At 43.1% G+C, this 24,166-nt stretch overlaps 1 protein-coding gene across 5 annotated transcripts in view; it reads left to right on the forward strand.

Annotated features, from left to right (window-relative positions):
* DENND1A (DENN domain containing 1A) overlaps positions 1 to 24,166 on the forward strand; it is a 785,792-nt gene that overhangs the window by 298,700 nt on the left and 462,926 nt on the right. For all 5 annotated transcript variants that reach the window (XR_005774032.1, XM_040406251.1, XM_040406253.1 and 2 more), the window contains exons 7-9: positions 18 to 98; positions 7,203 to 7,256; positions 21,370 to 21,480. Coding sequence is in view for 4 of the 5 variants with exons in the window: in XM_040406251.1 (XP_040262185.1) it covers positions 18 to 98; positions 7,203 to 7,256; positions 21,370 to 21,480 (246 nt within the window). In the remaining variant the exon portion in view is untranslated. The remainder of the gene's footprint in view (positions 1 to 17; positions 99 to 7,202; positions 7,257 to 21,369; positions 21,481 to 24,166) is intronic.

A 24,166-nucleotide genomic window follows, 5' to 3' on the forward strand; every position in this document is an offset into this window, starting at 1 on the left:
GCTATGTTCTTTTGCAGGATAACCAGCGTAATGAACTCCTGGAGACTCTCTATAGACTGCCTATCCCAGAGCCTGGAAGTGAAGTCCATCTTAGCGTGGTAAGCCTAGCACCTGTGTGAATTTTTGATTCTTCCATGATCCTTTTTTTTTTTCTAAACTGTTGAGCTTTTACCCTCCCATTCATGTAGTCTATGTTCTTGCTCCTTTCAGCAGAATATCCAGGCTTTGTAGGGTAAAGGACTTTATCATAACACACTCATGGAGTTATATATATATATATATATATTTTTTTGGGGGGGAGCAAATTTCAATTGTAATTTCCAAGTAGTAGCTATTTTGTACAGTAGTAGTTTTTGAATAGGACTAATGGCTCTCATTAAACAGCCCGTCTTCTGCTGACTGAGAAGAATATCACATCCTCCCGGCTGCCCTTCTGTGCCAGTCAGACTATCTTGCAACTAAAAGGAAAAAGCTCAATAATAACCTGATACATAAGAATTATTGTAATATTCTAAGGGGGTTATTTTTTTAAAGTGCAGCATAAGTATAAATAGAATTTTCAGTGACCTCCCCTTCCTTGAACCAGCCAGATTAGTCTGACTCTTTACCTACCTTTCCCACATGATTAATGCTGCCATAGTACAGTATAGTGTTGTTTCCATGGTAACAAAAAAGTTGATGGTCTTCAAGACTATAGAATGCATACTGGGGGTAGAGCTTCTACTTCAGCTATTATGTACTATATGGTCTGATATCATATGGATGGGGGACATTGGTGAAAGATCTCCTAATGTGGTGCCTTGAAAGGCTACTGCTCTTGTCTGTAGCGATGTCGGATATTTGGTATTGTATGGATCGTTCTCAGACATCTCATCAAACAGGGGGGTTTTCAAGCTCAAACGGTGCTTTATTTGTCACACAGCACATCACGCTGCCAAGTTTGGCATCATTTGAAACAATGAACACAGTTCCAGGGTCACTCCACAAAATAAACAAACCTTGCCCGTCTAGGCTCTCACTAACACACAGCACTTGCCTATCTCACCTATAGGTCGCTGTTTACATAGGGAAATCCAGCTTCACACAGCCATATGGTCCAGTAGCCTCCTAGCTGTGACCTCACGACACATTGAGGGGTCTCGGCCCACCAGTCCTCCTGACTGTGACCATGTTATACCTTGGGCGGATACGGTCCAACAGTCCTCCCGACTTTGACCACATGATGCCCCTCTTCTCCAGGTATCACTGGACCCCCAAACTCAGGCTTTACTCAGTCTTGTGGCCCCCAGCCAGGAGGGCTGGCACCACACAGAGCCCCTCTGCAGGCTTCCTTCTCAATTCCTAAAACTGACACACTGAAGTTGCTTTATCCCCCAGTGATTATCCCAGCTGGCCTCAGCTGAGATTACCTCGGGCCATGGGGAATACCTGCAATGGAATAAGGGTGTGGACTGGCAGGTTCCCACCCTTACCATATAAATCACCACAGTATATTGAATATTTGATCTTGACGTTAAAGGGGTTTCCAGGATTATCTGGTGTTGCAGTTTGACATCATGGGCAAATTTAGAGATGAGCTCAAATGACATATTCAGCCCATGGACAAAAGTTACCTCTAGAAAAATAAGCAGACGCCTTTCTTTCTCAGCCTGGACTACCTGCCTGGTGATGAGTATCAGTTTGGAGAACGGAGCCCCGTACATGATGTGCCGTGAGATTCTTTTCCTCCCGTACAGGATGAATGGCCGTACTATTACGCCGAGCAGTGGGCTCGGTCATTACGTTGCCAGCTTCAGTTTGGTCGCGACATGGGTGTTCGGAAGCAAAAATCTTGGGCAAAATATGACATAGGGTATAGGACAGTATTCCAGTCTACGCAATGAATCACACACAGTGGGCCAGATTTACTAAAGGCCCATTTACATGGCCTGATGTAGCAAGCTTTTCTTCCTGACAATTGCTTGCTCGTCGGTGGAGGAGAAAACTTCATTTACATGCACGGTATGAAGAGGAACGATCGCTAATGTTATCACTCGTCCCCATATAGAATTATTGTTTGCCGGCACCAGAGGCTGTTTAGAAAACACAATTTGCTGCCGGCAAATGATGACTTAGGTGTTCGCACCAGCGTTCCTGTTACCCAATGAACGAGCTTTTCTCTCATTCATCAGGTAATCGGCGACGCCTTTACACAGGCCGTACGAACACTAGTTAGCAATATTTTGCCCAAACATCAGGCGATCTAAAGGGCCCTTACACTTAGACACTTAGGCCTCATGCACACGGCCGTTGTTCTGGTCCGCATCCGAGACGCATTTTTTGCGGCTCGGGTGCGGACCTATTCCCTTCAATGGGGCCGCAAAAGATGCGTACAGCACTCTGTGTGCTGTCCGCATCCGTTGCTCCGTTCCGTGGCCCCGCAAAAAAAATATAGTATGTCCTATTCTTGTCTGTTTTGCGGACAAGAATAAGCATTTCTACAATGGGCCGTCCCTTCCGTTCCGCAAATTTCGGAAGGCACGTGGGCGGCTTCCGTTTTTTGCAGATCCGCGGTTTGCGGACCGCAAAAAACAGAACGGTCATGTGCATGATGCCTTAGGCTGTCTAGATCTTAAGAGGGGCTCAGGCTGGATGATAAATCTGGTTCAGGGATAGGCACTTTTATCTAACTCAATGCAAATTATAGGTTGGCTTACTTTGGGACAGAATTTAGCACCAGATTTGTGGCTCAGTTTTGGCACAGAACGTGGCGTATTATGCCCCAACCCGTTTCTAGTCGGAAAACATTGTGCAAACCACAGTTCCGTCATTGTGCGCCACTTTTTAGACACATTCTAGACACATTAGTTAACCAGGGCTATTATATTGGTTTTTATGGATGTGAGATGACCTTTTTTCTACAAAACCTATAAAACATTGCAGGCCTTATCATGATGTGAGCCCATCTCTGTTTTTTTTTACCATCTGTTTGTCCACAAGCCCCTTCGAGGTAATGATGTCCATCACCCCTTCCTGCAAGCCTAGCTGACAGGTTGCAGTTGGTAAGCTTTGAGAAGTCACCAGCTGGCAGGGACCACAATGATTCTGTGTCAGAGGAAAGGCCTGTTTGACCTGCAGGAATCACTTTCCCTTGCCCAGTAGTCCAGTGGCATAGCTTTCTCAGGCCAATGGATTCGAGGAATGCTGTCAGTCTCTCTCTTCCCCTCCAACGTATTCCAAGCGCTCAAGCAGAAGGATGAAGAAACTATCAAAGACATTGCTCAAGGAGCTCTCTGCTCGGGTCTCTTCCGGCACATTAGTTATTCACAAAGTCCGAATATCACTAGGGGCGTAGTTCTGCCTTTTTCCTTTTCGCTCCGTATTGTAACCCCTTTTTGATGTTTATCCCTGTGATGCGCTGTCATCTCCATAGCCCATTGCTACCTGTCAAGCCGTTGAGAGTGCGCGCTGCAGGTTATATTGTGTATGTGGGTTTGTTTTTTTCTTCCTTTTGGGTAGATCAGTAATCTCTCCTAGTATTGTTTTCTCTTACATTCACACAACATATGTCATCTGTTGGAGCAGTAATTTTCTTTGCCTGGAAATGGAAATGTCTTAAAGCAAATCTGTCATTGATTTTTAGCGTTATAGCTTTAAAATACGTGACAGTGGCATGCCTTCCATAGCTTAATCCTATTTAAGCACTAGTTTCCACTGTCAAAAAGAAACTTGATGGAAGCTATTTAGCTGCGCGGTAGAAAAAGTTTTCATTACCATTGGTTGTATAGAAGCGAAGTGATTTTTACCATCACAACAAAGCAATTCACAAGTGACTTCGGCAGCTTTTCAGGAAGATGGACCAGATGTGATACCAGATGTTATGGATGCACTATCTTAAATATTATGGAATAATTAAAGTTCTGCGAACAGGGTGGCAAAGCAGGGTCCTAAGCGGCAGGCCGATCCATGGTTTACAGCATGTATTAAAATGAAAGATGCAGATGGAAGAAAGGGGACGCTAAACGAGCACAACATATGGAGTCACTCTCTAAATAAATGCCATAAAGTCAAATGGAGAACATCAAGGCAGTTAGAAAGTACGAAAGATAAATACACCATGGTCATCGCAAATATACATTCAGTATATCCCATAGTTATTTTTTTCCAGAAAACCTAATAAATTGGCAATCATTGCTTGTTTTTGTTTTATCCAAATGACCCATTTATGGATCTGGGGGTACTATTTGTCCATATTGAGATAGTGTAGTAGGAGTAAGGCGTCTTAGGCTACTTTCACATCTACAGCACCAATTCCGGCAGGCTGTTCGAACAGAGAACAGCCTGCCGGAGTTGTCCGGATCTGGCACTGGCGAATGCAACCGGAATTCCCGCCGGCCCCAGTAACTATAATGAGGTCCAGTAGAGCGGTTTGTGTCTGCCCGATTCCCGGCATTCTCTGCCAGAACTGGCGGCTGGATCACCCGGCCGCAGATGTGAAACTAGCCTTGAAAGCTGTGCAATGCTCCTCCGGAAAAAAATGTATGCAAATTAGTTCTCTTTGCCAAAGAAAAAAAACAAACGGCTGTGCATCTGGCGCCACCTGTTGGAAGGCAGCTATCCTTTATAAGTCAATGTCTGACCTTTCATACGGGACTTGAAACATGACTTGGGCTACTTTTACATCTGCGTTTTACTTTCCGGTATTGAGATCCGTCATAGGAAGAAAACGCTTCAGTTTTGTCCCCATTCATTGTTGCGTTCCTGTGATGCCCACAAAAGTTCTGCGAGCAGCGTTTTTGTGTGCATCATGGGATGCGGAGCAAGACGGATTCGTTATGAAACACAATGTAAGTCAATGGTGCCAGATCCATTTTTTCGGACACAAATAAAAACGGATCCAGCGCCCATTGACTTACAATGGATTTAGTGCCGGATCCGTCTTCTTCATTTGGGAGATAATACAACTGGATCCGTTCTCAAAGGATGCAGACGGTTGTATTATATACCCAGATACGTTTTTGCTGATCTCCTGACAGATCCAGCAAAAACGCAGATGTGAATGTAGCCTTGGTATTATGACCGCGCCAGTAACCCATCTGCAGACAGCTGTTTCAGGGTGGTTGTCCTTAATCAGTGCAGAGCAGACAACTGCTTTGGCTGAGTGAGCGACCTCTGTGTGGACTCTGGGCATGGAGTTTCTCCTTATGGAGAGCACCTCGTAGGGGTAAGGAGTCTTAATTCCATGCAGTGCTCCTCTAGGGAAAAAAAGGTCTGAAACTTAAAGATGTAATAAAATAAAAACAATTTTTTACTGTAAAAACCCATTTCCCGAACGGTTTGGTTCCAGGTGGTACCTTTTACAGTAAAAATTAATTTATGAAGTTATTACGCGAAGCCATGCAAGACTTCGCAAAGTAATAACTTCGGCTCATCTGAGCCAATACATTCTAATACTGTACAGAGCGCCCGCACTGTACAGTATTGGTCCGAAGTTTTATGCAAATCGACTTCGGATGTTTCATCCGAAGTCGATTCGCTCATCCCTAGTTAACGCGTTAAGGGCTCTTTCACACCTGCGTTATTGTCTTCCAGCATAGATTTCCGTCGTCGGGGCTCTATGCCGGAAGAATCCTGATCAGGATTATCCTAATGCATTCTGAATGGAGAGAAATCCGTTCAGGATGCATCAGGATGTCTTCAGTTCCGGAACGGAACGTTTTTTGGCCGGAGAAAATACCGCAGCCTGCTGCGCTTTTTGCTCCGGCCAAAAATCCGGAACACTTGCCGCAAGGCCGGATCCGGAATTAATGCCCATTGGAAGGCATTGATCCGGATCCGGCCTTAAGCTAAACGTCGTTTCGGCGCATTGCCGGAGCCGACATTTAGCTTTTTCTGAATGGTTACCATGGCTGCCGGGACGCTAAAGTCCTGGCAGCCATGGTAAAGTGTAGCGGGGAGCGGGGGAGCAGTATACTTACCGTCCGTGCGGCTCCCCGGGCGCTCCAGAGTGACGTCAGGGCGCCCCAAGCGCATGGATCACGTGATCGCATGGATCACATCATCCATGCGCATGGGGCGCTCTGACGTCATTCTGGAGCGCCCCGGGAGCCGCACGGACTGTAAGTATACCGCTCCCCCGCTCCCCGCTCCTACTATGGCAACCAGGACTTTAATAGCGTCCTGGGTGCCATAGTAACACTGAAAGCATTTGGAAGACGGTTCCGTCTTCAAATGCTTTCAGTACACTTGCGTTTTTCCGGATCCGGCGGGCACCTCCGGCAACGGAAGTGCATGCCGGATCCCAACAACGCAAGTGTGAAAGAGGCCTAAGTATGAATGGCAAAAAAAGGTTTACTAACTCTTTCAATGTATTTCAATGACTTTGTCAATTTTACCTCGGCTACATCTGTAAGTCTGTGGGTAGCGTTTGTTTTTTGTTTTGTTGTACAAGTGCTGTTGCTCTACCAGCCTCGCCACTTTCCCGGAAAGGGGACGAGGCGGGAGCTCCGCAACACAAATCATCATCTGCGCCAGTTTTCGGGAGTAGAAGAACACTGCCGGATGCTGCGTCTAATTAATGATGAGGCGTATGCATTGTCAGAAATCAGACGCAGCATCTGGCAGCGCACCTGATGATCATAGCCCAGCATACACCACCGAGCTATGATAAATCGGGGCCTATGTCTTGTAAAAATAACATAGCTTTGCTGTAATTTTGGCAAATTGTGGCAAAAACATGGTTCGACCCCCAACGTGTGATTTTGCCTTAGAGGCAAATGAAGAGTCCAGGCAGTGCACCTAATTAATCTTAGTTGGACTTACTTAGCACCAAGGTTCTGCAACAACACACATGGCCCCTGGGATGCTTCTGGTTTTACCCTGAGAATTTATTCGGACTTTATAGAGACATGCAATGAGCTTGTCGCCTGTCGTAAATTCTGATTCCGGTGATAAGTGAATCCACTGATCTGTCACAATATGGAAGTGATTGCCGCGCAGTCATCGCCCTCCATCTGGCAGATGCATTTGGTTTCAGATCTCAGCGCACGCACTTTTTATTATTAAAGTGTGGTAAAGTAAAATTTCCATCTTTCTTTCATGTTGGTGATTTCTTTGAACAGTGTTTGTGGTCAGGGTTCTCCTTTTGCTTGGCACACTTGTATGTCTACAACTTTTTTTATTTTTTTTTTAACCAAACATATTTTCTCATTTTTCTCCTCCAGCATTCCTATTTCACCGTGCCTGATTCTCGAGAGCTGCCCAGTATTCCTGAGAATGTGAGTACCTAGCAATGTCTACTTGCAGTATGAATCATCTCGAGTCATCTCACCTCAGATAGTTTGCGTGTTTGTGTTTCTCATTTTACATTTTCACTATCCTAAAGGTCAGCAGCTGGACAAAGTCACTTGTTTATCTTCATGAACAAGATTAGGGGCTCCTCAGACCCTGACATCTTGACCTGAAAGGACGGCCACCTTCTGACCAGTCTGTTAGTCTAGAAAATGTCAAATACCAGAAATTTTTCTAGGTCTCCTAAGATAAACAGTTATTTTGTGTTTGCGCTTCTGCGACTGATGCACATTATGGCTGGACATCTTCATGGTCAACTCAGAATTCTAGTTCAGAGACCCACCTCCGATGCAATGAGTTGTCTTTCCACATTTCAGTAAATTCTTGTTCGCATCTCTGTCGTGGGTTCCGTTCTAAACAGGAACAATATTACAAAGCCATGACACGACAGGCAGTGGCGATGGCCAACAGGCCCCATTGGGTTCCTTTGTGGTGTTTTGATCGGAAGAATGTGTTTTTAGTGTGGGACGTTTCTTTTCTAAACCCTTGACTTTTGTGTAAGTGAAACAAGACCTGGCATGTTCAAAAAATCGGTAGCCCTTTAGTGGCTAATTTTGTCCACTTTAGAGCTAAACGTTGTCTGGCTGGAGAATACACCCATCCAGACTGTGCACCTCTCATGCTGGCACTGGGTCGCATATTCCTTACTAGGGACACTCTTGAGCAGTGCCTGCCTTCTACTGCCAGTGGTCGCTAAATAAAAAACTTCCAAAAGACATAATGCCATGAAATAATGCAGGGGTATATTAACTACCATATACTTTCTAATGGGATATGACATACCATTACATCAGGAGTTTGTCTAATTAGATATACACGCAGATCAGGCTTCTTTACACGCATTACTTTTCCAACCATTGATGAATTAGGGCCATGTACTGGGCAGCGGTGTCCATTGGAAATGTAACTTCATGCAATGTATAACGATCAAGCCCCAGATCATGGTCTTTACAGTGGCATGATCGATTAATATCCGCTTTAAACAATTGGGTAGATAGGTGTTCTCCTTACAGCTACCGTATCTTAGACCTTCATATCAGTGACACTTTGTTTCCATAGCTAAAGGGGTTTTCTGAGATATGGAGAATGATAACCTATCCTTGAACTGGTATTGTTCCGACACCCTTCTCAATTGAGGAGTCCACATCCTCCTCGCAGCTTACCAAGCATTGCAGCGTCCATTGGTTAGCAATCTGCTCCTAGGCCATGTGACGAATGAACGTGACAGCTGATCAGCAGGGGTGCCGAGAGTCGGACCCTCACCGATCTGCTATTGGTGATCTATCCAGAAGACAGGTCATCAATAGAGATGAGCAAAGTTCTTAAAAAGTAGAGTCGGCTGCTTTGCCGAATTTTACAAAAAAATTCCCTTTGTGACAAATTACTTTGTGATGAAGCACATTTTGTTTGTAAGTAGTGGGTGCAATAACAGGGAACGGCAATTTCGCCCCCCCATCATTGAACCCCTCGGATACCACGTTCATAGCTGATCCTGGCATCTGAGATCAATATTCATTTCGAATAAGCATTTTAGTGATTGGTAATAAAAATAAAAATAAATTAATTGTACTTACCTCATCTATTTGATCGCGGGCTGTTCCTGACATCTTGTTTGAAGATGTGGGTTCTTCAAGCATGATGTCCGCGGCAGGCTCTTCGCAGTCAAATGGATGAGGTAGGTATGATTTTTATTTTATTTTTACCACCATTTCAGAGAAAATCGAGTCGTTACCACGAAGCACGAGGAAATTTGGCTTCGCTGCAAATCAAATTTTTCCTGAACTCAGATCGAAGTGCACATTGTTAATTTCGATTCGCTCAACACTAATCATCAATATCAAAATCTCGGACAACCCATTCAAGTCAGATGTACGGAATTCTCATTGGAGTGTGTGTTCTCCTTGAGCTTGGTATAAAGCCAGGAATTTGATCGAGAGCGGTACAAAGTTTTTTTAGTTTTTTTTATGTTATTCCTCCTGAGAATTGAATGTATAAATTGCTAATATGGTATCTCCCTGCATTGTCTGACGGTGCAATCACTGATTGGAAAGTGAAAGATGTTCCAGAACGGACATAACATGCAAAGTACAAGTATTACTAAAACAGGCAGGTCAGGAGAACTCAAGAAGTTCAGTCTTATGAAGGTCAATTGACATGCATTTGCAGTAGGAAGGTGCACTTTACCGTGCACGTGTTAGCATTTTTGCTATCTGTGCTCCATCATTTAGAAAGTCTTAATGTGTTTGTATAATTCTAGGTAATGCACAGATTGTGTAATTCATGGTAATGCATTGTGTACAGTACAAGCGCATTTTAACACATTTTTTTTCCTTAACTTTGCACTACCAAATTCACCCGTGGCGTTTTTCCCTATCATTTCTATCCAAGTAATTTTACAAAATATAGCTAAATATATTGCACACATTTCTCCCTGTATACATAATAACATAAAGGAGTTTCAATTTGTTTTTGTCCTTCTCACATACACATTAGCATTCATGTAGGCGTCTTAATGTAGATAAATACATGCGATACCCTGTCATAAATATTAATGGTTTTGCAGCAGTTGACCTGCGGTGTGCAGCATAAAATCAAAGCGTTTAAATAATTACTACATTTTAAGGAGGTTTAAGTGTTTTCAGCCGTGCGGTAAGTGTGTGTTATTTCTCACGAGTAATGCTTCTCCATGTAACAATCAAACTGCTACAAGATGTACCAACATTGTAATTTACGAGGCTTTGTGTCAGAGTTTTGTATGCCATGATCATTGTAAAACATCTCGCTGGCTGTAAAGATTTTCCATTGTATTGGCTGATCCTGGGTTAGAGAACGTGATGCTTTTGATAAATTACAGCAAATGTCTTTTCCGTGGATGAAGTAGAATGGCATGCTGAAAGATAGTACTCCCCCAGGTCCTTTGATATTAAATATGTAGCACAAATGGAGGAGGTTATGGCTAAAATGTGAGAAAAGGCGAAAGGATCTATACAAAAATTTGCTAGTTTGTCGACTGGCTGGTGGGGGGGCCAACGATCGGCTAAATTGATGTGCCTACGATTGTTAATTTCCGATCATCAGCACATGTGAAAGGGCCTTAAAAGAATTTTCCCCCCAAAAATTTACTATTGATTCTGTATCATTTATTTCATCCCAAAAACTTAACATAGAGTATATTGCTATTTTCCGATGATAATTTTTTAATTTTTATGGTAAACTTGCAAAAAAACAACAACACTGGAATCCTTAAAGAGGACCTTTCACTGGAATAAAACATCTAAACTAACTATACAGACATGTAGAGCGGCGCCCAGGGATCCCCCTGCACTTACTGTTATCCCTGGGCGCCGCTCCGTTCGCCCGCTATGGCCTCCGGTATCTTCATAGTTAGGCTCCACCCAGGGGAACCTGCCGGCGTCTCATTCTTCCATGCTGTAGCGCTGGCCAATCGCAGAGCTCAGCTCATAGCCTGAGAGAAAAAAAAGCCTCTCAGGCTATGAGCTGAGCGCTGCGATTGGCCAGCACTACAGCCTGGGAGAATGAGACGCCGGCAGGCTCAACTGGGTGGAGCCTAACTATGAAGATACCGGAGGCTATACCACGCTATACGGAGCGGCGCCCAGGTATAACAGTAAGTGCAGGGGGATCCCTGGGCGCCGCTCTCCATGTCTGTATAGTTAGTTTAGATGTTTTATTCTAGTGAAAGGTCCTCTTTAAAGGGTTTTTCCAGGATTTACATATTGTTGATTTGTCCTTAGGATAGCTCATCAATATGAGATCGGCAAAGTCCAACTCCGTGAGCGCTTGGGACTTTTCCTCTGCCATGTGGCGTCACATTTATATGTCTTGTGGCCTAGATGTGCAGCTCATCCCCAAGTGAATATGGATGGGCTGCAATACCAAACACAGCCACTATGCAATGTACGGCGCTGTGCTTGGTAATCTGCGAGAAGGCTGCAGCACTCACTGGAGCACCGTGGCCTCCGCAAACAGCTGATTGGCCAGGGTGCTGGGAGATATTGATGACCTTTACTGAGGATAATGGATTATAATGAGCAGAGCACTCAAAGAAACCCGGGACCATGTGATTGAACAGATAATACACTAATATTTATTTGTGCTATTGATCAGCAATTTGTAAAACAATAAAAAACAATAAGAGGGTAGCAGCATAGAGTGTGGACAAATATTTGACTCTATACAATTATCATAGCAACACAGTAAAATATCAACAATACATTGAGTAGCAGCCTAAATAGCAAGGATACGAGACAGAAAAATGATCAAAATTGGCAGATAATATTCGATAAATAATTCGATAAAATATTCGACCCAGTGTCCATATAGAAGGTATGAAACCCTAGAGAAAGTCGATGGAAATCGATCCTATCAAAGTTCTGCAGAGCAGCATTCAATTCGCTCCAATAGATTTCAAGACCAAGACCAATATTCATATAATGGTTACCCCACACCTGAGACCAGCGGCATCCCGCTGTGGCAGGGTGGCTAGCGGCGTCCCGCTACTAAACAACTTGCAAGTGATTGTTACCTTTAAATCGACTCAAACCTTCGGCCAGACCTCGGGATATTATCGCACCCCAAACGTGCCTCCGTTGATGCAGCACTGTCTTATCGGGAGGTTCTTGCTGGTAAGGACTACGCTGGTGGATTTTTCGTCACCACCTGGGCCAATGATTACCGGCCTTCTGTGGTGTGGTGTCAAAGTTTCCTTAGTGCGACATCTTAACTATTGATTTCTTTACTGAGGATAGATCATCAGTATGTAAATCTAAATCCCGGAGAACCTCTTTAAGCATTTTGATCTGAAAACTGCTAGTGATGCTGCTCATACACACGGGATACCCTTTGGTTAAGTATTTGTTTGGCTGACAGATATCACTCCTGACTCCTACCCGTACACATGTCCAACCTGAGCTTGTAGCAAGTAGAAAGGAGTAAACTACTGGCAGATACCTCTGGCTGCAGCTTATCTCCCAGAGAGTAAAAGGACTGGGCATGTTGAAATCCAACAGCCTGATCTCACCCTTCATGTGCAATCAGGGCAGAGTCAGGAGGCACCCCATACACATTAGATTGTCATAGTCGTTGGGTTAAAATCATATACATCTAATGTGTGTAGCCAAGTTAAAGGTGTTATCCAGGAAATGATAACCGATCCTTAGGATAGGTCATCATTATCACATCGGCGGCGGTCTGATTCCCGAAACACCCTCCAATCAGATCTGGGGAGCACCGGCAGTTCCCGGCAGCATTCCAAGCCCAGTGCCAAACATAGTATTGGGGCTATGCTTTGTATTTCAGCTCAGCCCCATTCTCTTCAATGAGTTTGAGCTGCTTTTAGGCTATATGACCTATGTACGATGACATCATATGGCCTAGAAAGAGGCAGCAGCACTAACAGAGCGCTGGCCTCTTCTAGCAGCTGATTAGCGGGGGTCCTGGGTATTGAACCATCGCTGATCCGATAATGATGACCTATCCTGAGGATAGATCTTCAACATTTATTCCAGGACAACCCCTTGGCACCTGCCATGCATTTATTACAGGTAATCTCAATGCCAGGCATTCAATTGCCCTGGAGAAAGAAATACGGCAGAAAATAAGTTGCCTCTTGGGCCTAGACACCTTTATTTTAATTTTTATTTTTTTTCTAGGTGTACAGTGTTCATAAAAGATATATCCACATACCTGGTATCGGGTCACTTTTAAAGCAGTATTACTTTTTTTTATTTTTTATATTACAGATTTCAGTTTTAAAACATTCTAGTGAATTGCGCAAATAGACTTGGCGTATTTTAATATAATAGGGACATCAGGGAAAGGTTTTGGAAGTGTACGCACAGGGACCCCACTCGTTGGTCGATGATGTCCCACTGCCATTTCTAGTGAAGAGCTATATAGGATCTAAGTGGTATAATTGCCCTTTAAGATGAGGTGTTAAGGCACTAGGAACATAGTGAAACAGGATCTGTATTTTCATGTAGTCATAAAGCTGACTTATCCATAAATATTATCTGCAAAGCCCCAGTTATATAACCCCACGTGTGTTGATTGGCCGGGTTTAGGATCTGGATTTGCAGACCTGTTGCATTATGTGAAAAGCTATATGTAAGAGCAGGATTCACCGTTGAACAGGCATTGTATACACACCGCATAACACTGTGCCAAACCAGTGCAAAGACTGTCAGATACAGAGAGCACAGTGGTCTCCAGGCAATATACACAGCCAAGTCCACACACCATATAAACCAGAAAGTTGTACTGTACTGCAGAGCCATCAATAAATGATCGCAGAAATCCTATTGTGTCTGTTTTTTCCAGCCCTGGCTTTTACAAGGAGAACTGTTGGGTTATTACTTTTATTGCTGGAAAATGGAAACGTTTACTGGTACAAATATGCAATAATATGGTATAACTCAAAATACAAAGGCCCGTTTGTTATGGCGACACTGAACACCCTACGCTTACTCTGGATGGCTGAGGATCCAACTTTCCCAGAGTGTTATCAGATTCCGTCATACATCTGAATGTCATTTCTACAGTGCCAAAGAATTGAATGTGTTAGCATGGTATTGTTAGGGTATGCCACCTCTTGGTGACCAGTAGAGGCCGGATCTCTGGGACCACAGCTGCTTACCTGAACAGTGGGGCACAAAGTTTGTCCCTGTGCAGCGAGGCTCCCGGCCATCCATTGTGGAGAGTAGATTTACTATCCAACTTCATTCACATGATACAGTTTCCTGAAAAGCAAAGCGGATGGGATCGGCACAATGAGTAAATACCTGAGGACTGTTGGAGTCCTGGCTGTTGATCAGGAAGTCATGGCTTCTCAAGTGATATGCCATCGCCTGTAAGGATAAGCCAAATTCTTCAGATGTTCCATCTAGAGCTGGTCTTCAGATCTAAATGCCTGTTGATTTAATTAGGTTCACAAAATGTACACCAGGGAGTTCCTCACAGTGTCTGATGCTGCACAGTCGATACAGATTAGTCAGGCCTGAAAGCAACACATGGAATAGTAAAGAAGATCAGCACAATCAGAACCAAACTTAGACAAACAAGTTAAAAATTGATGCATCCACATCCAATAGCAAACAGTGCAACTCCTCCAGCACCAGTTGCCAATACAGACTCCCCCCATATTAAATAGAAAGGTTGTAATATACTCCATAGAGATTCATTAAAGATGGCATCATAGAATCGAAACGTGTGGCATCCAAGTGTATAGTGGCCCAGCTCTAGTTTTACATGATTACTCCTTCCAGGCCAATGCACCATTAGTATGGCTGGGCAGGTCTTCTCACATTATAATCCATGCACTGCTCTTCTGTTCGCAAGTTTATCTAGGCCTATCAAGCTGCCATTTTGGCAGTCATTCCAGTCCTCTATCTACTACTCTAGTGGGGATTACCTTACAGATAAACCCTTACCTGTGCAGCATGAACTGAGATTACTTTACTGCCCATTTGAGAATTTTAAAGGAGTATTCTGGTTTAAATTTTTGTAAAAACGTCTTTATATAATAGGAAATTACACAATTTTCAAATATACATGTGTTAAAATATTGCTTACGTAGCTGTTTTATATAAGGTTGTTTAAGGTTCCCTTATGTTCTGTGTATAGTGCTCTCCTATTTCTTCCTATGTGAAGATTTACTTATTTGGTTTTAAAGGGAGTCTATGAGCAGTTTTGAAGCAAGGCACTAGTTAGATGCGAAGGAGAGCCGTACAAACATACATTTTGCAGCACTTTTATTATCAGGAGTAGTGTGAATGTGAACATTTTATTCTGCTAGGTTCTGCTCCTTCAAGTGCCCAGGAGATAGAGTTTTACTGTGAAGTGCTCTATGCATTGAGCTGCTTCATAACCGCTCTGCTGAGTGACCGCTCAAGGTTTTCCTGGTTGGATCGGACAGCTGTCATTCAAAGCAAAGAGGACGTGGAGCATCTCCCTGTAGAAAGCACTTCATCGTGAAGCCCTGCCTCAGGTGTACTTGCTGGAGCACAGCAGAATAAAAATACATATTCATACTATGTTTGCTCTTCTATGCCGAACCCTTACCTAGCTAGCGCTGTCAGCAGTTTCATGGTGAGAACTGCTGGCAGACAAAAAGGGTACAGGAACCCTGACCAATAATGCCACTGACTGCACTGTAGCCTCAAAATGAAAATTGTCCTTATTCTCTTTGTTGTAGTTATGACATTATGCATATTCCCCCCCCCCCTCTATATATTTTATTAAATTGCTATAATTTAAGTCAGTTCCAGAGACATAAATTTATGCCCGACCGTTACTGAACAGAATATCGATGGGTGTACAGATCACTGAAAGTGTGAGGGCTGAAGCTCATCCTATAGCTTTACATAGCACCATGGAAGTCACAATAGATATGAAATATATTCGCATGGTAATGTTTCATTACTGCTATGTACCCATGAAGGCATGCACATCCAGACACTTTTGTGCACCTATATCCATTTTTTTTTTTTGCGTTTTAGCGCTTATCATAAATATGTTTCCAAAAGCTCAATTACATTCTTTTATACATCCATAAAACGTCATCGCACCTGGAAGTTTTCTTAAGGTCTATGAAGTGAGAGAGGATAGAATTTGGTCTTTATCTGGAACAAGCGCTCTGCGTTCTACGTCCAAGTGAAACACCTCTTTAAGATCAGGCTCTTGCTCTTTTATAGTCTGCAGTAAATGTGGTGTTTATAGAAGACTTTACGCAGCTCTGCCAGAAGCAGGTATTTGGGTCCCCTTCCCCGGAGACTTTAAGGCTAATGTAACCCTTTTTGCACCAGAGTATCAAGCAGTTGTGATTAGATTAATTTCTGATAGCTTTAAGCTCCATCTGAAACATGCCAAAATTGTCTTCAGTACTTAGTTTTATATCCTCTTCTGTATCTTATTAGTTTCCGATCAAGTTATGTGCCGTCAAGCTGAACACAGTGCTCTCCAGTGTGCAGTTTTGTCATCAAGGATCATGGAAAGGATATTTGGGGGGGGGGGGGAGGGGGCAGGCAAACAAGCACTAAGTCCTCTTTTAGACAAGTGGTACCACTAACCATCTCCTGAAGCGGGCTCAGTTTTAATCTTTGATATGAAACTTTGTAATCCATATATATTTTTGATTGAGAAGAGCAGATCTTCTCTCTAAGATCCTAGATCCTAACTGTGCATTACAGAGACAAACCACTGATGTCATTGGGAGATGTAAAAATTTAAATCTTACTATCATGATCCACCCACAGATTACTGTTGATTGCTGGAGAACAACCTATGATCTGCTAAATATCAACAAATCCTTAAAGAGGACCTTTTTCATATAATTGTATGTCGTGCTGTTCCTCTGGTGTTCCTGCTAGAAGTTTATGAATGAACTGCCAGTTGGTGGGGTGTCTCTGCACTGTCTCATACTAGCAGCACCGATTAAATTGTGTCAGACTATCCAGGGGCACCTCCTACAGGTAACTACCATTGGCAGTTTATTCATACAATTTTAGAAGGAATATAAGACATGTCAGTAGTGGTGTAAGGTCCACTTTAAGTACTTTTGGGAGTATGTGTGCTATTGTAAGCAATAATATTAAAAAATATATATTTTTAAAATTTCTGATCAGCTTGGTCATCCTTAATATTAGAACCGCCTATAGCTTGATCTTCCTGCCAAGTCAGCTCTGGCCTGTCGAGGTATGGACTCCACAAGACCCATGAACGTGTCGTGTGGTATCTGACACCAAGATATTGGCAGCAGGGCCTTCAAGTCCTGTAAGTTGTAAGGTGGGACCTCCCATGGATCAGACTTGTTTTCTAGCACTTTCCACTGATGTGCATCCATACTTGTTCTGCAACAAAGTTTGGGTTGGTGGTACATGTCAAAGTAACATCCGCAAGTCTATCAGGAGCCAAGGTTTTATAGCAGAACTTTGCCCAAATCATCAGACTGCCGCCACCTCTTATATAAGAACAATAGACAAGGACTCACCATCTGACTCAACACAGGCAATCAAATAAAATACACATTTTATTCTAATATAAATTATTGAAAGGCCAAAAACAAAAGATGGCCACTAAGGAAGAGGTTGGAGCACCTCGAAACGTGTCTGGAATTACTTGGCATCATTGAGACTTCCCACCAAAACCCACATAGTCTCACTTCAAGGGATATGATTTTTTTATAATATTGCCCAACTCCTCCAACTGCGATTTAACAAAAGAAAGAGCGGAGGAATCAGATAGAAGCATAGGAAACAGCTGTTCTGAGAGCAGTAGACCACGTGACGTGAAGCACAACACGTGGGGTGCCGATTCGGGCGCATGAACTGCCCAGCCAGAGTCAAGGAGCACACTATGCTGTAAAGCAACCCCAAACACAGACACAGCTATCGACACCAAAGAGAGTCGATAAGTAGGGTGAGTGTTGCTGATTACCGAGTGGGACGCCACCGGTATCAACGAAGACACCATACCAGCAAATAGTGAGTGACAAACTAAAAATTAACTCACATCAAATCTGGCTGCAACAATATTATCCCTATAGAGCGCAATCAGCCAGACTAATATATGCATATTACAGCAATAGGATAGGAGAGCTGCTATAAACATCCTTGTTATTATGCCTTCTCCTCTTGTCTTCTTCCCATAGTAGAACCTGCTATCTTTTTTCCAGGTAAGCGACACTCGTGCATCTGGTAGACATAATTTTTTCCCCCAGTACTATGAGCCACAGTAGCTGTTCTGTGGGATCAGACCAGATGGACTAGCCTTCAAACAGCTAGCATCAGTGAACCATGGCTGCCCATGAGCCAGTCACCAGTTTACTCACTGTCCTTCCTTGGGGCACATATGGTATGTACTAACTACTACTTAACAGCAAAACCTCACAGGACCTAATGTTTTGGATATGCTCTGAGCAAGTGGTCTAACCATCTTGATTTTTCCCATGTTAAAATGGAGGGGGCATGGAGGACCTGTGCCCTCTCCTGTCATGTCTACTACTTGCGTTTCCCATGTAATAATGATTCTGGAACATCTGTTCTCACGACTCTATGTTGTGCCATTCCTTTATTATTCCTTGTAGAAGTTGAAAATAAGTGGCTTGAAATTTGCAATGAAGGTCCCTGTCGGTGTTACTCAGTTGGGGTTGTGTCCCTGCAAAATATGACACTGGCAGCATCGATTGGCTATCACACTGTGCAGGGGAACACCCCCAGCTGTTAACTACCAGATGGATCTTCATTGCAAACTTCTAGCAATTCATTTATAATTTCCAGAAGGAATAACTAGTGTCTTGTACAACACAGAGTCATAAAAAGAGATGCTGCAGAAATGTTACCTGGGGAATGCAAGTAGTTTTATTAAAACCGACATGCCAGGAGAGGGGACAGGTCCTCCTGCTTGTCTTGTTGTTCTGCCTCCAACACATCAACTTTAAGAACTGACTATTCACTTGTTGCACAATATATCCGACTCCTTGGCAAGTGCCATTGTCATGAAATTCTCAATGCTATTCACTTCCACTCTGTAATGCTATGGATGATCGGTGTATATACTTTTTTGGGGACATTTATCAAGATTGGCGTTCCCATACACCAGTCTTGTTCCCTTGTGTGCTGGAGTAAGCTGCGCCTAACTTATGAAGAGGCAGATTCAGATCTCAAATCTATGCCAGCTAGGAGGTGATGTAGACTTGAGCTATACCTTACTCCAGTTTCTGGCATAAGTTATAATAAATCTGGTGTGCTGCTATAGGCTCTGCCCCTTGCACTAAGACCCTTGAAAAAAAGTGTTAAGAAGCTCCAAAATTCAAAGATTTTGATGTGCTCCATAATTTGTGACTTATTTACGCCACATTTGTAAATACCCCTTGCTCTCCTTAAAGGGGTTATCCCATGACCAATGGAAAGAATGAATATCTGACATCACATAGTACATGACAATCTCTTTCTAACAAAGCTCGAACGAGCTCTGTACCTCACATGGATCCAGAGATCTCCACATTCATTGCTCTGCTAGACTTATATCAAGCTCAGGGGGAGAGTCTTTTCTGCTGCAGCTAAGGGGGCGTGTCCATGATCTCCCTATCACAGCTCAGGAGGCAGTTGAAGGATAAAACTGAGCATGTGCGGCCATTTCAGTGAGCCGGACAAAGAAATAAGAACAGTAGGTGGCGCTATACAGATACATTTTATTGAATAACTCAGTGGCCATGCAAATTTTTTTATTACATTCAATTTCAAAAGTATGCAGATCCAGGTGTTGGTTTGAAAACTGTAGGATATTTTTCGTGGGACACCCCTTTAATTGGAAATGTATTCCACGCAAGTAATAGGTTTGCAATTTTACTAAATTCCATTTTCAAATAGGCACAATAAATTCAGTTCAGTGCTCTAAATATGCCCACAAAAGTCGAGCACTTTTTCTTTTGTTATATTAAAATCATTGTCCTTTGCCAAGTAGTTCATTTTTATATTATACGATCGTTTCCATTTAAAGTGGATTGTGTTGAAGCTATCAAACTGTAACTGAATTCACGTAACTGATGTCATTACCCTGTACACTTATAATACGACCAGAAAGTTTTGGATTTTTTTTTAGGGTATATTAATACCATGTGTTGACTTATAGGAATATATTGTCTTTAGTTCAGTGAAATGGTTATGTGGAAACTAAGCTGACAAACATCCATGATGATCGTGCATATGCTGCTAAGCCTGTAGTGTGAAGATTAGTCTATGTGTAGGTAGATGAGGATCCTAGTTAGGATGATACCAGTGAAATCACATAGGTTCATTCTGAAGACTACCACGCTGAGCTTATAATGTTATTATATACTAAGGTTGCATCAAATAGTCTACAACCTGAGCTGTGTCTCATCCATCCAACCACCCTGCTCTATACCGACAAGGGTCAAGGACACCAAAACAACTGCCTACAGATAGGTCACCCCTCCTTTGGAGGAGACTCTGCTTTGGCTGAGTTCTGCCTAAGTCTCCTACAACCGCTTGGCCTCTTCAATGAGAACTAGTACCACCACATTTAAGAAACAGGAAAGTTCTACTAGGTGGTCAAAAGTATGTGGACACACAACCCAAACATGACATGTGTTTTTTAAGTAATGGTTTTCTTCCTATGGTAAAAATGAGCTGTGGTCATATGATGGACTCACAGAAATACAGCTCATTATACAGTAGTGCTAGTTCACAGTTGCGGCAAAAAACGAATGGGCAAAAAACGTTGAATGGAGTAAGTACAGATTGGTTGTGAAAAAAATAAAAGTACCTATACCTAACGATTTCCCACCAATCCCATTCCATTACTGTGCAGTTCCCTGCTGTTCTGCCCTTCATGGTCCTGTCTGAATACACAGGAAATGCTCACTCAGCCAATCACTGGCTGGGACGGGAAACTGCTGTGGTTAGTGATTGGCTGAATGAGCTTTTCCAAGCATTTCCTGTGTGTCACGACGGGACCAGGAAGTAGTTGAACTTTGTTGAAATGGGACAGGCATTGGCTGTCTATCCCTGCATCAGATTTATTACAGGAGCATAATAAATCTGGTGCATACTTAGAGGCAGGTTCATAAATCAGAATTGCGGCATTATTCTGTGCATTTTAGGCCCACACCCTTTCTCGCAAAGCTCTGCTCCTGTCTTCTAAGACCCACTCTCTTTCAAGCATGGCGGGAAAAATGTAGAAACCCTAGATGCGCTAAGTTGCACCAATTTACACCATATTTTAGAAATATGGAGCAGACACATAAGGAAATACAGTTCACTTCGTACCAGTAAGTGACTGTGTTCCATCTTTTGTGGAGATCCTGTGTTGTCAATGACAATATAGTAAATGGGTTGGTGGCTCAAAAGTGTTTAAGTTTTAGGCAATTTTACAACAGTGTGAGGAGAAAGGAAGTTTCGAGATTTAAAAAATGTTTTTTTTTTAGCAAAATGTTTATATTCCTGTATGTATTCTGCTTGTATCAATGCCTAATCCCAACTTTTATGCTTCTTCTTTTTGCAGAGAAACCTGACTGAATATTTTGTGGCCGTAGATGTGAATAACATGCTGCACCTCTATGCCAGTATGTTGTATGAGCGCAGGATCCTAATTTGTTGCAGTAAACTTAGCACGGTGAGTTAATATTGATCAATATATTATATATTTTTACTTACTGAAATATTAATCGCTTGAGATGTAAAACCTCAAAGTACTCTTGAAATGTGGACAGACGGTAATGATAAAGAGTGGAATAATAGGTCATATAATTTATATCAGGGTCAGATGGAAGGCAGGCAGTTCACTTGCCCTGGGCACAGTTAGATAAAGATTTGTAGGCAGTGCAGGCTGATGGTCTGGAGAACCTGTGCTCCCGTTCCTCTATGTCTGTTGAGGGGTAGAGGACACCTGTCCCAGGTGAAAAAATGCAACTTCTCTGCCCTTCCCACAGAGAAAAGTATGGCGGGGGCTTTCTATCCATGGACTTGAAATGATCATCTCATCGATGCAGTTGACTTTATTATAAAAAAAAAATTGTTATCATGATGAGCTCGCCCCCTTAGGTTAGTATTTGCCAAAATGTATGAAAGGTATACCGTTATTTGTAGGAAATGTCCACATATCGCTCATAGTTGTTGGAGGTTTTCTTTGGATACATTTATATGTTACTTTAGTCCCTTATTGCAGTGTTCTGTGTTTTATGCCTCACTAATGCACTGTATTTTATGCCTCACTAATGCACTGTATTTTATGCCTCACTAATGCACTGTATTTTTCACCCTATACGACACACTTGCCCATAAGAAGCACCTAGGTTTTAGAGGAGGAAAATAAGAAAAAAAATATTTTTCATCAGGGATCAGATCCCCAATATTAATCATGCCTCAACTCAGACCCCCAATGTTAATCAGACCTCAGCTCAGACCCCCAATGTTAATTAGACCTCAGCTGTCCTGGTCCCTCAGGTGATTGATGTCAGGAAATCAAGAAGGAACTGTTGCTCAGTGATCATTACTTCTACCCTTTATAGCAGGCATCCTCAAAGCCCAAACAGCCTACAGGTATCAGCCTACAGCGGGGCATTGTGGGAGTTGTAGTTTTACAACAGCTGGAGGGCCGCAGTTTGAGGATGCCTGCTTTATAGTCTCGCCCCACCCTTCTGACTATGCGGTTGATAGCTTCCTTTGGGTTTGGCTGAGCTGGTGTTCCTGTTCTTCCATCTCTACAGAAGTTAAGTGTCGCATTTGTTATATTCCCTGTTGTTGTTTCTGGGCCTGAGACAGAGACTTCCATTAGTCCACCTGGGGAGGAATGGGTTGTCTCTGGTCCTATACTTATTCCAGGGCCTTATAGGAAAATCAGGGCCTAGGTATCCTGCTTATGAATATTCCTACCTTCAAGGTCTATTCATATTGATAGGTAGTCAGGGCCCAGATTAGGGTTGTCTAGGAGGTGATCTGTTTCTTCCCTAATTTCCCAGCCCAGTTACTATTCCTCTTCCCTCCTGTGTTCAGTGTGGAGTCCCCCCCCCCCCCACACCCCCACACACTTATTGTGACATTATCAACCGCCACAAAAACCGCCATTTTGTTCAGGTCAGTGCAGCTATGGATCCTATGTCTGTACTGGTCGAACAGCTGCAGGGACTGTCGTTGGAGGTAGCTTACCTCCGCGCGACAGTCTTACGAATTCAGAGACCACAGACTGCTGATTTCGATGGTGGGTACCAGGCCTGCCCTGAACCTAAGATTGCCCTCCCGGACAGATTTTCTGAGGGTAGTGACAATTTCATTCGGTCCAGGGAATCGTGTAAATTGTACTTTAAGCTGTGTCCATACTCTTCTGGGGATGAGTGTCAACGTGTGGGTATGATCATTTCTTTGCTTAAAGATGATGCACAGTCTTGGTGTTTTTCTCTGCCGGACACCCTGGGAGTAGATCCACTGTCGATCTCATCTCGCGCAGATTTTGGTGGCCTGGGCTGCTTAACTGTGTTGATGACTGTTGTACCTGTGCTTGTGCTAAGGTGATACATGCTCTGCCTTCTGGATCTCTTCTTCCGTTACCCATCCCGTCCAGACCTTGGACGCATTTGTCATGGAGTTTATCATGAATTTAACGAATTCTTCGGAAAAAAACTTGATCCTGGTGGTGGTTGATCGGTTTAGCAAAATGGCGCATTTTATAGCATTGCCTGCTCTACCTAATGCCAAGACTCTTGCACAGATGTTTGTCGATAACATTGTGAAACTACATGGCATTGCCTCTGATTTGGTGTCTGATCGGGGGACTGAGTTTGTTTCCAGATTCTGGAAAGCGTTCTGTACTCAACTGAGGGTACAATTGTCCTTTTCTTCGGCTTTTCATCCTCAGTCGAACAGACAGACTGAGCGCACCAATCAGAATCTGGAGACTTACTTGAGATGTTTTGTTTTAGAGAACCAGGAGGAGTGGTCTTCATTCCTGTCGTTAGCTGAGTTTGCCATTAATAACTTAAATGTTGCCGTTTTGGGGGGAATATGAATTCCATCCACAGTTTGGTGCATTTTCTGGTTCTCAACCTTACGGTTTTCCTGATGAGGAATGATTTCCCTCTTCTTTCTCTTCGATTTGGTGGAAAATTCAAAATAATTAGAAAAAGATGGTGATAACAGGTATAAGCGTGTGGCTGACAGGAGACTTATGAATGGTCCAGACCTGAGAGTGGGTGATTCTTTGTGGCTGTCCACAAGAAGCATTAAGCTTAAGGTACCTTCTTGGAAGTTGGGCCCAAGATTTATTGGTCCATATAAGATCACTGCCATCGTTAACCCTGTAAACT

This window comes from Bufo bufo, chromosome 8 (genome assembly GCF_905171765.1).
Source record: "Bufo bufo chromosome 8, aBufBuf1.1, whole genome shotgun sequence".
In the NCBI taxonomy this organism is placed as follows: domain Eukaryota; kingdom Metazoa; phylum Chordata; class Amphibia; order Anura; family Bufonidae; genus Bufo; species Bufo bufo.